This window comes from Ovis aries, chromosome 7 (genome assembly GCF_016772045.2).
Source record: "Ovis aries strain OAR_USU_Benz2616 breed Rambouillet chromosome 7, ARS-UI_Ramb_v3.0, whole genome shotgun sequence".
Lineage (NCBI taxonomy): Eukaryota > Metazoa > Chordata > Mammalia > Artiodactyla > Bovidae > Ovis > Ovis aries.
Window position 1 is genome coordinate 49,861,376 of NC_056060.1, and position 15,765 is coordinate 49,877,140.

General features: G+C 43.6%; 1 protein-coding gene across 3 annotated transcripts in view; it reads right to left on the reverse strand.

Annotated features, from left to right (window-relative positions):
• Window positions 1-15,765, reverse strand: part of LIPC (lipase C, hepatic type) — a 187,223-nt gene that overhangs the window by 29,588 nt on the left and 141,870 nt on the right. For all 3 annotated transcript variants that reach the window (XM_012181458.3, XM_042252391.1, XM_012181459.3), the window contains one exon: window positions 158-345. In XM_012181458.3, coding sequence (XP_012036848.1) covers window positions 158-345 — 188 coding nt within the window. The remainder of the gene's footprint in view (window positions 1-157; window positions 346-15,765) is intronic.

The window sequence follows — 15,765 nt, forward strand, 5'->3', positions numbered from 1 at the left end:
TGTGGGGAAGCACTTGGAAAATTAGAATGTACTTTACAAATATTATGCATGGAGTTGTTATCACCAGCTCCCTATCTCTTTATTAAAATTGAACACACTAGGGAGGGGAAAAAAAAAAGTAAAAGCAGAGAGGAAAAAGCATGTCAGCACTTCCTACCAACCACCCGTGGACTATCATCACCAGCGGCAGCGAGGAGTTGAAGCCACACTGCTGTAACGTGTCTGAGAGATTGAGCCGAATCTGACAGCCCTTATCGGTTTCTCCTCTAAAGAGCAGAAATCTGGTTCTTGTCTCCTGTGATATTTTGTTTGTTTCAGCAGCTGGAGATCTCCTTCCAAATGACTCTGGAAGATAAAATTGGGGACAATGCTTCACCTGGCATCTGTTCCACCTTTGCCAGTTCTGGGACAACCCCAAAGTTTCTAAGAGCACTAGGCAATAAGGTTACTGCAAGGTGCTGGAGGTAGGCACGGGCTGTGGCTTTGGGGAACCCAAGGAGCATTTTATTTCCAGCACAGTGGCCATTCCTTTCCTGGGAGATGATGGACGGTGACCTAGGAGGACCCACACAGAGATGGAGAGGTCCAAATCCTCCATCCTGCCATCCCAGTGACCATGAGATCCATGGTCAGACTCCAGACTAGCTCTATGTCAGTGGGAAGATAGGAGAAGCAACTGGGACTGAGTTCAGAGAGGATAACTGTTTCACCCCAAGTCACGATGCCAATAAGTGGCAGGATTTTGGACCCAGTATCCCTGACTCCAATTCCCGACGTCCCTATGCCAGGGAGATAGCACAGAGAGCATCTTAGTTAGATGGCACGATGCATGCTCTCATGTGGCTCACCCTGTCCTCACATGTCGTCTTGTACGGACCAGATAGGATGGGAGTGGGGAGGACTGCAAAGGGAGTGATGAATTGTGCTGAGGGGGAGCGGCTTCCAGGGAGGGCGTTTCAGGGGGAGTGATGCTGATGCTGGCCTGGAGAGTTGAATGAGGGCTTGTGTGTCTGTATGGGTGGGTGAAAGGAGCTTTCTGAGAGGGAACAGCTGAGGAAGGGCTCAGAGCCAGGAGACCTTGTGGGTATAAGGAGGCAGAAGAATGGGCGGCCAGAGTTTATGGGCCTTGGGACACTGAGGCTTTATGCTCTAGATGATAAGATGCTGCTAAAGATTTTTTCAGTAGAAAAAGATAAATGAATATCCATTTGGAATCTTTCAAAGATTGTGGGAGGGTGAGGTAGGGCGAAAAAGACAGTTTTTAAGATTATACCTTCTGTTGTTTTCCTGAAAGGCCTTCTAGCTTCTCTTTTGGGGGAGCCTCACCCTGACTCTGAGCCACTTTGTGGAGGGTGAGCAGTCTCCCAACATCTGTCAAGACCATGGTGTTGGTCAGAGACACAACCCTGTGATCAGGAGCGGAGTGGAGCCTGAGGGAGGGGCCGTGGTCCCAATGTGTGGCACCCCAGGAAGAGTGACATCTCTTCTGCCAAGATCAGGAATCAGACCAAGAGCCTGGGAGGATGCTCCCACAGCCCCTACCAGCCGAGGGGGCCTCCCCTGTGGCTGAGGGGTGAACACAAGGCCATACCAACAGTTTTGGCCAGTGAACTCAGTTCAGCCCAGTTACTGAGAACCCTGATCATTCCTTCCGAGCACAAAGTCATTCAGGCTTCTCAAACAATAAGTCCTGGGCTTTTGGTTTCCGGGGACAGCAGGACAGAAAGATGATGAAACACAAAGAGCAAGGAGAGGTATTAATGAAACCAATTTTCCTACTCGAAGGTTATTAATTTGAAAGGTTATTAATTCCCAGCAAAGGGCAATGATTTTTCACAATGATGACAGAATGAAATGCATCATATTTTATTAAAAGGAGAAGTGAGGGAGAATCTGAGTAACTTCTCTGAGATAATGAAGAAAATTTCTGGCACCGAGAGAGGCTTTCCCAAGTTCACAGACTGTCTGAGCTTGTCCTCATTCACGCAAGTGTAATCCCAGATGGTGCTCGCATCTCTTTGCATGCACTACTCCCCTGGCGTCCACGTCAGAAGCCAGGGTGTCATCTTACACTATTTTAGCAGCTATTTAATCAGTCCAAAGCTTCAGGTTCCCAAATATCCCTAGAAGCCAGTGCCTTAGCTCAGGTGCACACTGTTTCTTGCTTGGTTTATTGCCACAGCTTCCTAAATGGTCTCTCTCTGGTTACTCTCACCTCCCTCCCTCACACTGCTGCTCAAAGACTCTTTCTAGAAGAGAAGTGACTATTATACCCCTCAGTGACTTTAAGATTCTTTGTATTGCAGCCAAGGCCATCACCTGAATGACAACCCTGATCCCTCAAATTCTCCCCTCTTTATGCTCTCCTGCTGTCCCAGGCTGCCTGCAGTTCCCCCCTTGCCAGTTCACTTCCCTGCACCTTTACACTCTCACTTCCCTCTCTGCTGTTCCTCTGTGAACTCTGGCCCATCTGTTACAGTGGTGCTCAAACGTCACCCCCTCCAGGAAGCCTTCTCCTCTAGCCAGAGGTAATTACCACCTCTGCTGCCAGCACCTTGCTGGTCCGCTGACCCTAAGGTCAATTGTTTCGATGCATGCTGTTTTCTCCACCAGGCTGTGAACTCACGGAGGACAAACCTGAGGTGCTCAATAACTGCTTAGCGTGTGATGTGATATTCTGTGGGGTCTAGGTCTCAGATCAAAGGCTATCATTTGATTTGTCAGCCATTTATGCATTGGGACTCAAGGTAAATAATTTTCTTTTATCCAGTGATTAAATAGCTTTATCTTCCTTCATTTCAGGATAGGTGACTTGAATGCTAAAAGACTATATAAAATAAAATAGGGATAGATATAATACCCATCTTGTGAAGTCATTGCAAGGAATAAAAAAGGTGATATTTGTAAAGACCTTAGAATAATGTCTGGCACATAATTATTACCCATGTAAGGGTGTGTTGCTAAAATAAATGTGGCTCAGAGCCTCCAGCATCTTGTACTTTTGATCCATGAAATTCTTTCTACGAAAAAGTATCCCAATTGCCCTCATAGGACCAATTCTGTCTTATGTGTATTTACTCTGGATTTAGCTGGGAGAATCAGCTCTGGCCTCAGTGCCTGGGACTTTGAAGCTATTCAGGAGAGTCCCAGGGAAAAGCAATTGTTAGATGGACAGGCTCATAAACACCTAGACTGGGCTGGGCTTTCCCTTTTCTTCCTTGGGCTTGGCTCACTTTTAGCATGTGTGTGAGTGAGGAAGTTGTATATATGCTAATTCATTCATTTAGTTTCTCAACAAACACTTATTCAGTTCAGTTCAGTTCAGTCACTCAGTCATGTCTGACTCTTTGTGACCCCGTGAATCATAGCACGCCAGGCCTCCCTGTCCATCACAAACTCCTGGAGTTCACGCAAACTCATGTCTATTGAGTGGGTGATGCCATCCAGCCATCTCATCCTCTGTCGTCCCCTCCTCCTCCTGCCCCCAATCCCTCCCAGCATCAGGGTCTTTTCCAATGAGTCAACTCTTCGCATGAGGTGGCCAAAGTATTGGAGTTTCAGCTTTAGCATCAGTCCTTCCAAAGAACACCCAGGACTGATCTCCTTTAGAATGGACTGGTTGGATCTCCTTGCAGTCCAAGGGACTCTCAAGAGTCTTCTCCAACACCACAGTTCAAAAGCATCAATTCTTCGGTGCTCAGTCTTCTTCACAGTCCAACTTTCACATCTATACATGACCACAGGAAAACCATAGCCTTGACTAGACAGACCTTTGTTGGCAAAGTAATGTCTCTGCTTTTGAATATGCTATCTAGGTTGGTCATAACTTTCCTTCCAAGGAGTAAGCGTCTTTTAATTTCATGGCTGCAGTCACCATCTGCAGTGATTTTGGAGCCCCCAAAAATAAAGTCTGACACTGTTTCCACTGTTTCCCCATCTATTTCCCATGAAGTGATGGGACCAGATGCCATGATCTTCGTTTTCCGAATGTTGAGCTTTAAGCCAACTTTTTCCCTCTCCTCTTTCACTTTCATCAAGAGGCTTTTTAGTTCCTCTTCACTTTCTGCCTTAAGGGTGGTGTCATCTGCATATCTGAGGTTATTGATATTTCTCCCAGCAATCTTGATTTCAGCTTGTGCTTCTTCTGCCCTGGACCCTCTCTAGGTACTAGTTGTTGGCAAGCAGGGCCTGATGTCTGTGTTTCAGGAGACCCCAGTCCAGTGGGAAAAGCAAGATTGAGCATCAGCCATCGCTTGTGGTTGCTGTGAGTACTGCAGTGGAAGGATACCTTGTGCAGGGGCTCTAGGGAAGATGCCAAGAGAAAATGAGGTGTTTGTTGAGTCTGGAAGGATGAAAGATTCTTTTTTCCTTTTTGCTATTCTTTTTTTAAATTTATTTTTAATTGTAGGATGATTGCTTTACAATGTTGTATTGGCTTCTGCCATACAACAACTTGAATCAGCTGTAAGTATGCATATGTCCCCTTCCCTCTAGGTCATCCCCCACTTCCATCCCATTCCTCCAGGTCATCACAGAGCACTGGGTTGAGCTCCATGTGTCATATAGTAAGTTGTCACTGGTCATCTGTCTTACACATGGTAATGTATACACCTCAGCACTACTCTCTCAATTGGCCGCACCCTTACCTTTCCCCCCATGTCCACAAGCCTGTTCTCTATGTATATTCCTGTCTTATGTGTATTTACTCTATCCCTGCTCTGCAAATAGGTAGGATGAAAGATTCTTTAGGCACTCCCATCTAGGAGAAATTGTTGAAGAAGGAGGGGTTCTGTGACTTGAGTATCGAAGGGCTGCTGTGGGGCAGAGGGCCTAGAATTCTTTTGTGCAACTCCAGGAGACAGAAACAGTCAGTGGGTGGGTATGACATGGAAAGAAAAATTTTGCCTTTGAGTGGTTTGTAAAAATTCATAGTTGAAGAAATTAGGACAAAGAGAATGGTGGCAAAACAACTAACAGAAATGTTAATAGATTAGCAAGCTAAACTGCACACTCTGAGATTGTATAAGACTGCAGAAGACGGGCCACAGATTTTGTTCTGAGCTTCCTATTGGCCAAATCAAAGAGGGAAGTAGCAGTTACAGAATTCATGCTGTCCAGTTGCTCACACTTTCTTGGTCCTGAAGCCGGAGATGGTTTTCCTGTGGGTTGTTGTATAAAGAGGCCACTGCATGAGGCAGGGTCATTGTCTTGAATACCATTCCTGTGAAATATACAGGAGCAAGCTTTATGTGGTTGACCCTGAGATGCATAACAATCTTCAATGGAAGCAGCACCCACAGTATGAGAAATAGCATAAGTCACAGTGAGTCTCTGTAAGGCTCTTTGTTCTAACCCAGCAGCTGTTCTATGACTGAAGGAGGCAAGGGCTACTTCAGGTCACATTTTGGGTGGAAGGACTAGAGCTTCAGTGCCTGACCATCTGAGCTGCCTGGGAAGAAGAATCTGATCAACCCCTTCATAGAACACATAGAATACTGGAGCAACCTCAGGCAAGCCACAGCTTCAAGGATGCACTCAGTTCCATTCAGTTCAATCGTGTCTGACTCTTTGTGACCTCAAGGACTGCAGCATGACAGGCTTCCCTGTCCATCACCAACTCCCAGAGCTTGCTCAAACTCATGTCCATTGCATCGGTGATACCATCCAACCATCTCATCCTCTGTCATCCCCTTCTCCTCCTGCCTTCAATCTTTCCCAGCATCAGGGTCTTTTCCAATGAGTCAGTTCTTCCCATCAGATGGCCAAAGTATTGGAGTTTCAGCTTTAGCGTCAGTCCTTCCAATGAACATTCAGGACTGATTTCCTTTAGGATTGACTGGTTTGATCTCCTTGCAGTCCAAGGGACTCTCAAGAGTCTTCTCCAACACCACAGTTCAAAAACATCAGTTCTTTGGTGCTCAGCTTTCTTTATAGTCTAACTATCACATCCATACATAACTACTGAGAAAACCATGGCTTTGACAAGATGGACCTTTGTTGGTGAAGTAATGTCTCTGCTTTTTAATATGCTGTCTAGGTTTGTCATAGCTTTTCTTCCAAGAAGCAAGTGTCTTTTAATTTCATGGCTGCAGTCACCATCTGCAGTGATTTTGGAGCCCCGCAAAAAAAGTCTCTCACTGTTCCCATTGTTTCCCCATCTATTTGCTGTGAAGTGATGGGACCAGATGCCATGACCTTAGTATTCTGAATGTTGAGTTTTAAGCCAACTTTTTCACTCACCTCTTTCACTTTCATCAAGAGGATCTTTAATTCTTATTTGCTTTCTGCCATAAGGGTGGTGTCATCTGCATATCTGAGGTTATTGATGTTTCTCCTGGCAATCTTGATTCCAGCTTGTGCTTCCTCCAGCCCAGCATTTCACATGATGTACTCTGCTTATAACTAAAATAAGCAGGGTGACAATATACAGCCTTGACATACTCCTTTCCCAATTTGGAACTAGTCTGTTGTTCCATGTCCAGTTCTAACTGTTGCTTCTTGACCTGCATACATATTTCTCAGGAGTCAGGTTAGGTGGTCCAGTATTCCCATCTCTTTCAGAATTTTACACAGTTTATTGTGATCCACACAGTCAAAGGCTTTGGTATAGTCAATAAAGCAAAAGTAAGATGTTTTTCTGGAACTCTCTTGCATTTTCAATGATTCAGCAGATGTTGGCAATTTGATCTCTGGTTCCTCTGGCTTTTCTAAATCCAGCTTGAACGTCTGGAAGTTCATGGTTCATGTATTGCTAAACCCTGGCTTGGAGAATTTTGAGCATTACTTTATTAGTGTGTGAGATAAGTGCAATTGTGCAGTAGTTTGAACATTCTTTGGCATTGCCTTTCTTTGGGATTGGAGTGAAAACTGACCTTTTCCAGTCCTTTGGCCACTGCTGAGTTTTCCAAATTTGCTGGCATATTGAGTGAAGCACTTTCACAGCATCATCTTTTAGGATTTGAAATAGCTCCACTGGAATTCCATCACCTCCACTAGCTTTGTTCATAGTGATGCTTCCTAAGACCCACTTGACTTTGCATTCCAGGATGTCTGGCTGTAGGTGAGTGATCACACCATCGTGGTTATCTGGGTCATGAAGATCTTTTTTGTCTATTTCTTCTGTGTATTCTTGCCACTTCTTCTTAATATCTTCTGCTTCTTCTAGGTCCATACCATTTCTATCCTTTATTGTGCTCGTCTTTGCATGAAATGTTCCCTTGGTATCTCTGATTTTCTTGAGATCTCTAGTCTTTCCCATTCTATTGTTTTCCTCTAATTCTTTGCATTGATCACTGAGGAAGGCTTTCTTACCTCTCCTTACTATTCTTGAGAACTCTGCATTCAAATGGGTATATCTTTCCTTTTCTCCTTTGCCTTTAGGTTCTCTTTTTTTCTCAGAAAAAGAAATGCAAAAAGGCAAAATGGTTGTCTGATGAGGCCTTACAAATAGCTAAGAAAGGATGCACTACTATGACGCAAACTCAGAAGTATATACCCCAAATCTCTAGCCTAGGCCTTGACCCGGAACACAACCAGCTCTTGACTGGGCTTCTTTGCCTGAAGACCTTTTGACACTATAGACTGAGTGAGGCCAAACTGGGTTTATTTTCTTTCCTTCCAACTCATTCTTCTTCCTTCCTTTCTACATTTTGTGGTTCATGACACCATCAGTTGTCCATGCTTCTGCTCAAACTAGAAAGTTTAAGAGCTGCCCTGGAATACCTCCTCTGTCCCCTTGGTGATCCATTAGGGTCACCAAATTCAGAGGACACAGTGTCAGGATTATTTTGTCAGGGTTGCTTCCTGACAATCCTCACAGTAGTTTTTGTATTCGTTGCGATATTGTAATAGACTCTTAACTGTTTTTTTTTGTGTGTGTGTGTGGAATTAATACATATTCATTGTAGATAAACAATCTGAAAAATGCTGAAATGAATAATCTCCTTACTCAGAAAAACACACAAGTCATATTTGGAATATTGTATTTCCTTTCAACCTTTTCTTATAGAGGTATTTGTTCCATAGATGTTTATTTGGAGTGTCTATAGCTGAGATCATATAATGTGAAAGGTTTTTTAAAATTAATTAATTTTTTGCTTGCACTGGGTCTTCATTGTGGTATGTGGGCTTCTCATTGCAGCAGCCTCTCTTGTTGCAGAGCGTGGGCTCTAGGGCAAGAAGGCTCCAGTAGTTGTGGCTATTGGGCCCTGTGTGTGGGGGGTTCAGTTATCATGGCACACAGGCTTAGTTGCCCTATGGCATGTGGGATCTTCCCCTACCCGGGATTGAACCCATGCCCCTTGCATTGGCAGGTGCACCCTTAACCAGTGGACTACCAGGGAAGTCATGTGAATGGTTATATATACGTTTTACCCATCATGATTATTTTCTTACAGCATTAAACATTCTTTAGAAATATGCTTGGAAAGTAGCATTGTTTGTTTCATTACTGTGGGACATTTAGGTTGTTTCCAGTTTACTTTTTTTTGTTCCTCTTACTAACAATGTTCTGATGACCATCTTTATTCATAAATCTTTGTCTGAATCTATGAGTATTGTTTTAGTAAAGATTCCCCAATGGAGGGACTTCCCTGTACTCCCAATGCTAAGATTCTGCACTCCCCATGCTGGAGGCTCAGATTCAATCTCTGGTCAGGGACCTAGATCCCGCATGTTGCAATTAAGAGTTTGTATGCTGCAGCTGAAGATCCCACATGCTACAACTAAAGATCCAGCATGCTGCAACTAAAACCCAGAGCAGCCAAATAAATTTAAAAAAGGAAAAAAAAAAAAAACGATTCCCTAAAGTAGAATCATTGGCTTCTTCAGTTCAGTTCAGTTGCTCAGTTGTGTCCGACTCTTTGCGACCCCATGAATCGCAGCACGCCAGGCCTCCCTATCCATCACCAACTCCCGGAGTTCACTCAGACTCACGTCCATCGAGTCGGTGATGCCATCCAGCCATCTCATCCTCTGTCGTCCCCTCCTCCTGCCCCCAATCCCTCCCAGCATCAGGGTCTTTTCCAATGAGTCAACTCTTCGCATGAGGGGCCAAAGTACTGGAGTTTCAGCTTCAGCATCATTCCTTCCAAAGAACACCCAGGGCTGATCTCCTTTAGAATGGACTGGTTGGATCTCCTTGCAGTCCAAGGGACTCTCAAGAGTCTTCTCCAACACCACAGTTCAAAAGCATCAATTCTTCGGTGCTCAGCATTCTTCACAGTCCAACTCTCACATCCATACATGACCACAGGAAAAACCATAGCCTTGACTAGACAGAACTTAGTTGGCAAAGTAATGTCTCTGCTTTCGAATATGCTGTCTAGGTTGGTCATAACTTTTCTTCCAAGGAGTATCTGATTTATATCTCTTTATATAGGCATATGCATCCAAATTGATAGTCAGCACTTTTTAAAGCTAATATTTACTGGGTGCCTTCTCTGTGCCAGGCACTTTTCCAACAGTCCTATTTGTATGAACTCATTTCAGCCTCACAACTCATGAGTAAATGGTTAGGAAGTTTGGTGATTTCATTGTGTGAGGAAATTTGTCCTCATTATATTGGAGAGGAACTTTGCCTTCTTCAGGCATGTCTTCTGAAATCGTTATTTTCTCGTGTCTTTAGAATAGATAAAGCCACACCAGTGATAAGCTGGGGATGAGGTTGTGGTTTTGAGAGGGAGAGTGTTAACAAAGACAGACAGTCAAAGCCTTCCGAGGGAGTCAGCCCCTGTGACCTGGAGAGCAAACTGAGGGGCTGGAGAGGCTTAGGGCTGTTTCCCTGGGACACTGGGTTCCTGGAGCAGCAAAACAGCTCCAGAATTAGTCAGAAGGAGAGGCTGGGTGCAGCCACCACAGTTCCAATATTATCTGTCTTACAGCAAGTGATTTCTCTGTTCCTAAGTCAGCCCCCAGGTTCAAGTGTTCCTAAAATTTCATATAAGAGTTAATTATTTCTTTTTTTTTTTTTTGGTGGGGGGAAGGACGTCGTTAGGTGGATGACTGCAGGCAACTGAGCTGGCTTAGGGCAGAAGCTACGATTCTACAGTAAAAACTCCTGATAGGAGTCAGGGTCTGTCTTCTGCCGTGATGCCTGGGCTGGGTGCTTCTGCTCCCTTCCATGTTTGTCAAGCACGTGTATATTGGCTGGTGTTGGGGACACATGTGCATAAGATGGGAGTCACAAGGATGAATGTGCCCCTCCCTGACCACAGAATTGTTTGTGAAATTTCTTCACATTCATTATTTAAATGGCTAACTGTGTATCTCTCCATTGTATGTGTGTGTGTGTGTGTGTCTGTGCGCGTGCGAGATTTCACTTGGTTAACATACTGAAAATATTCGCAGACCTGGGGCTAGTGGGAGGGGTTCTCTGGAAGACCTTGACTTCATGATTACCCTGAACATTCTCTGGGCCATATCCTCTGCTTAGGATGGAACAAACCTATGAGATGAATGTAGCCACAGCTCTGCCTGTGGATGTTGTGGTCAGACCTGTGATCTGTATATGGGCAACATTGACTTCAGAATTTCTAGGACAACAGCAGGATGGAAAAACCTGAATGAGAATGTTTTCACTGCTGCGCCTTTCCAGATTCAGCTGCTGTTGCTGACCTTTGATGATAAGCAGATTCTGCCCAAGGCTTCTCCTTCTGCCCAAGGTGTGAGCAGTGCTTCTCTCATGCCTGCCATCTTGGATTTTGCAATGACTTAAATATCCCACGTTCCCATTTACTTAATATCTTAAAAATATTTCTGTGCCTGAATTTTTCAGTTTAGTTACTGATATAGTAGTTATATAGCACAGTACAATTACTAATCTTTGTGGCATCCCCCAGCTAATGTGACACCCCAGCATTCAGTTCAGTTCAGTCACTCAGTCTTGTCCTACTCTTTGCGACCCCATGAATCACAGCACGCCAGGCCTCCCTGTCCATCACCAACTCCTGGAGTTCACTCAAACTCATGTCCATTGAGTCGGTGATGCCATCCAGCCATCTCATCCTCTGTTGTCCCCTTCTCCTCCTGCCCCCAATCCCTCCCAGCAGCAGAGTCATTTCCAATGAGTCAACTCTTTGCATGAGATGGCCAAAGTATTGGAGTTTCAGCTTTAGCATCAGTCCTTCCAATGAACACCCAGGACTGATCTCCTTTAGGATGGAATGGTTGGATCTCCTTGCAGTCCAAGGGACTCTCAAGAGTCTTCTCCAACACCACAGTTCAAAAGCAGCAATTCTTCAGTGCTCAGCCTTCTTCACAGTCCAACTCTCACATCCATACATGACCACTGGAAAAACCATAGCCTTGACTAGATGGACCTTTGTTGGCAAAGTAGTATCTCTGCTTTTGAATATGCTATCTAGGTTGGTCATAACTTTCCTTCCAAGGAGTAAGCGTCTTTTAATTTCATGGCTGCAGTCACCATCTGCAGTGATTTTGGAGCCCATCAAAATAAAGTCTGACACTGTTTCCACTGTTTGCCCATCTATTTCCCATGAAGTGATGGGACTGGACGCCATAATCTTAGTTTTCTGAATGCTGAGCTTTAAGCCAACTTTTTCACTCTCCTCTTTCACTTTCATCAAGAGGCTTTTTAGTTCCTCTTCACTTTCTGCCATAAGGGTGGTGTCATCTGCGTATCTGAGGTTATTGATATTTCTCCTGGCAATCTTGATTCCAGCTTGTGTTTCTTCCAGTCCAGCATTTCTCATGATGTACTCTGCATAGAAGTTAAATAAGCAGGGTGACAATATACAGCCTTGACGTACTCCTTTTCCTATTTGTAACCAGTCTGTCATTCCATGTCCAGTTCTCACTGTTGGTTCCTGACCTGCATATAGGTTTCTCAAGAGGCAGGTCAGGTGGTCTGGTATTCCTATCTCTTGAAGGATTTTCCACAGTTTATTGTGATCCACACAGTCAAAGGCTTTGGCATAGTCATTACTGCACTGTAATATTGAACCCAAAGGACCCCACGCATAAATTGCTCCTATGAGGTACTTGAAATGGCTGGGGTAACTTTTCAGGTCATTAGAGTATTGTTTTTTTATTTTTTAATTTACTTTTTAAAATTTTATTTTTTATTGAAGTGTAGTTAAATTACAGTGTTGTGTTAATTACTGCTGTACAGCAAAGTGACTCAGTTATACATATATTTTTTCCATATTTTTTTCCATTATGGTTTATCACAGGATATTGACTATATTTCCCTGTAGAATATTATTTTGAACTCAGCAGACATTCATAAGTTTGCCTCAAATGAATTTATTTTTATTGGGTAGGCCAAAAATGTTGTTAGAGGTTTTATGTTACATCATATGGAAAAATCTGAACAAACTTTTTGGCCAACTCTATAGCAGGTCTTCAAAAAAGCTTTGAGATCTAGAGCTGCTGAGGTAAGTTATTACCTTTTAGAGGTTGTGCTGTTCCCCTCTTCTTTTGCATTCCTGTTTCACCTGTTCTTTTTGAGTCTTTGTTTTTGCTTTCTACTCTTCACCATTTTGCTGTCATGTAAGATGATGAAATGAGAGATGGAAGGAAAACCATTTTCACAAGTCTAATGTATTCTGTTTTCTTTGTCTGCTCTGCCTGATTTTGCTGGCTATCCTGTAGTCTCAGATTATAGCTTCTCCTTTTGTGGATTCCAGGAAAGAAAGTAAATAGAGGCTGTGTTTTCTTGCTGAAAAAGTGGTTTTTTTTCCCCCTTCCAAACTTTCTTCTTAGCCTGTACTTCCTTGGAACTCTGGCTTGAATCAGATTTTTTTTTCTTTCAAGAAATCTGATTATGAAAGCGTATGCCATTCAGAAAATCTGTCCATTTGTACTGGAATCCTCTGGGGGTAATGGGGCTTACTTCCCTAAAGTGGTTCCAAAGTCACAGGTATATTCCACTCCGGATTGGTTTTAGGTAGGGTTGCCAATTATTCTGTCAAATCAGGATGAGTTGGACACCTTACTTAGCTCAAGGGCAATTGAGTGAAGAGAGAAAAGGCAATAAAAATTGCTCTTCCTATTGTTGATCATTCTGAGAGTTTCTGTGTAACAGCCTGATCTTTGCTTTTGGGTAACTTATATCCAGGTGAGAAAAGAAGAGAGATTGCTGGCTCCTTTCTATTCTGGCCCCATGGATGGAAGAGACCCAAGATGAACGCCATCCTGTACGTGGCTTGTGACTGCACAGAGAGACCGTGTGCTGTGGAGAGATTATGAAGAGTTTAGCAGTCTGGGCTCTGGGCTCAGATGACCCAGCTCTGCTGCTTGCTAGCTGCATGGCCTTGGGTTATTTGCTTAACCTCTTTGTACCTCCCTTATAAAATGGGACTAGCAGTAGTCAGTCCTATCTCACGATAGAGGAGCTTGGTGGGCTATAGTCCATGGGGTCGCAAGAGTTGGACTCAACTTTTTCAACTTAATGACTAAACCACCATCACCACCACCACAGAAGTAATCTCCTAGTCCTAATCTCACCCTAAGATTATTGTGAGTTACGGATTAAAATATATTGTTTTAAAACAATTTGAAGGAAAGACTTATGGATTTCCTCTCTGATGCATGGTCTGTTCTCAGTCACAAGACCACATAATCAAAGGAAGAACAGATTCAGCCTGGAAAATTTACATTTACTTATTGACAAAGGCGTCAGCTTATTTTTGTGGATGGGTGTTTTTCAAAGGTAGGAGTATCAGCACTTCTACTAGGCCATATTTTAGCAGATTATACTTGATAAAGGTGAATGGCTTTAACCATTATGAACTGGCCTCAAGCTTTTGTCCTGGAATGAATCCTAATGCTGAGAAAGGTCTTTGAGAACTTTCCAGACATAGGAAACTCATAATGTGTGAATCTCAGTTGTGTGTTGATGCCAATTGTGTGTACCTCTTCTCAACTCTCCATGTTTAGGGACTTAATATTAGTAGTTTGAAATTGGCCATATGGGAATATTTACACCATGGGAGTTGGCTACATTTCAAGGTGTGTGTGTGTTTGTTTTTGAGAGAACATCAGTTAAAAAACAAGCTTACCACTGGGTGAGATCTTAGTCCACAAAGCTTGAGTGGCAAGCAGCACATTCCTTTATTTTCTTTTGGTCAGCTTAAATGAAGCATTGAATCCCTATCATGTGTGGTTTGGGTGGAGTCCATTTATCCCAATTTTGGGCAAAGGACTCTCTGAACTAGTAATTTTTTATATCCATTCCAGCCGCTAAGAAGTCCAGTCCCATTTCACATAGTCCCTTCAGAAGTTCCACTTTCTGGAGTTGTACTTTAGGGATGGGAAGCCCTGTGAGGCAGGGGGCACCACGCCACCTCCTCCCTTAAGAGCGTCATGGAATCTCTGGTTGGGTTCTTGCTACCTGGGGACACACCAGCCCTTATCCTCTCCCAGTCAGGGAGTTAAGCATCCTTTCACTTTCTCATCTTTTGGGGATACTTATAGTTATCTTTTTGATGAGTTTAGGTTTTTACAAAAGGTAAGAACGTATATTAGACTCAAGTGTCTCATGTTCTCAGTCCTGAAAATACCTCTGGGAACTTCCCTGGCTGTCCAGTGGTTAAGACTCTGAGCTTTCACTGTAGGGAGCATAGGTTTGATCCCTAATCGGGGATCTAGGATCCCACACACCTCGAGGCATGCCCCCTCTAAAAACATTAAAAAACCTCTAAACCAAGTAATGGTGGTGGTAGGAAAATACATTCAAAACAATAATATCTCAATAAATTGTTCTAGTATATAAAGATGAGGAAGTTGAGACTCAGAGAGGCAAACTGACCTGTTTGAGATTATAGAGCTAGTTAAGGACAAAGAGGAGATTGAATACAGGGCTTCTGCCCCTAGGCCAGGTTCTTCCCACAATAACACTCCTCTTCAGAGGAGACCCAGGTAATCCCTGATTGAGTGCCTCGGCTCTGTCTGCTGCTGATTGTCATGCAGGCGGTCAAGGTCTGCTGAGCGTTTGCTCTGCGTCTGATACTTTCCTAGCCTCGTGCATAATTTATTTTCCTTTGTACCTGCTCAGGTGTGCCAGTACTGCATCTACCCTTGTATTCTCAGCTCCACAGGAAGAGTAGACCCGGGATAGCTTTTCCAAACAGACCTTGGGCCGGTAGCTTAAATAGAAGAAAACACAAATCCTTCTTCTTGATTTGGCTTCCCAGTGGCATGGCTTTGGTGTTCTAGTCATTCATTTCTTCACTTTACTCATTTCATTCTATCTACCAACACTTCCATAGCACCTATTCTGTGCCGGGCATTTTCCTACAAACGAGACTTGCCTTCAGCTAAATTGTTTCTGGAGCAAGTATTGGGTTTTCTTTCCTATTCTTTAAAAAGCATATTTGTTGCACAAAAGTGGTGTAACAGTAGAAAACAAGTTTTAAAAAATAGACTCATATTCTTATCACCCTAATTGACTGACTTTGTATTTTCCCATGTTTGTATTCTCTCAGTTCAGTTCAGTTGCTCAGTCATGTCAGACTCTTTGCGACCCCATGAATCGCAGCACGCCAGGCTTCCCAGGTCCATCACCAACTCCTGGAGTTCACTCAGACTCACGTCCATCGAGTCTGTGATGCCATCCAGCCATCTCATCCTCTGTTGTCCCCTTCTTCTCCTGCCCCCAATCCCTCCCAGCATCAAAGTCTTTTCCAATGAGTCAACTCTTCGCATGAGATAGCCAAAGTACTGGAGTTTCAGCTTTAGCATCATTCCTTCCAAAGAAATCCCAGAGCTGATCTCCTTCAGAATGGACTGGTTGGATCTCCTTGC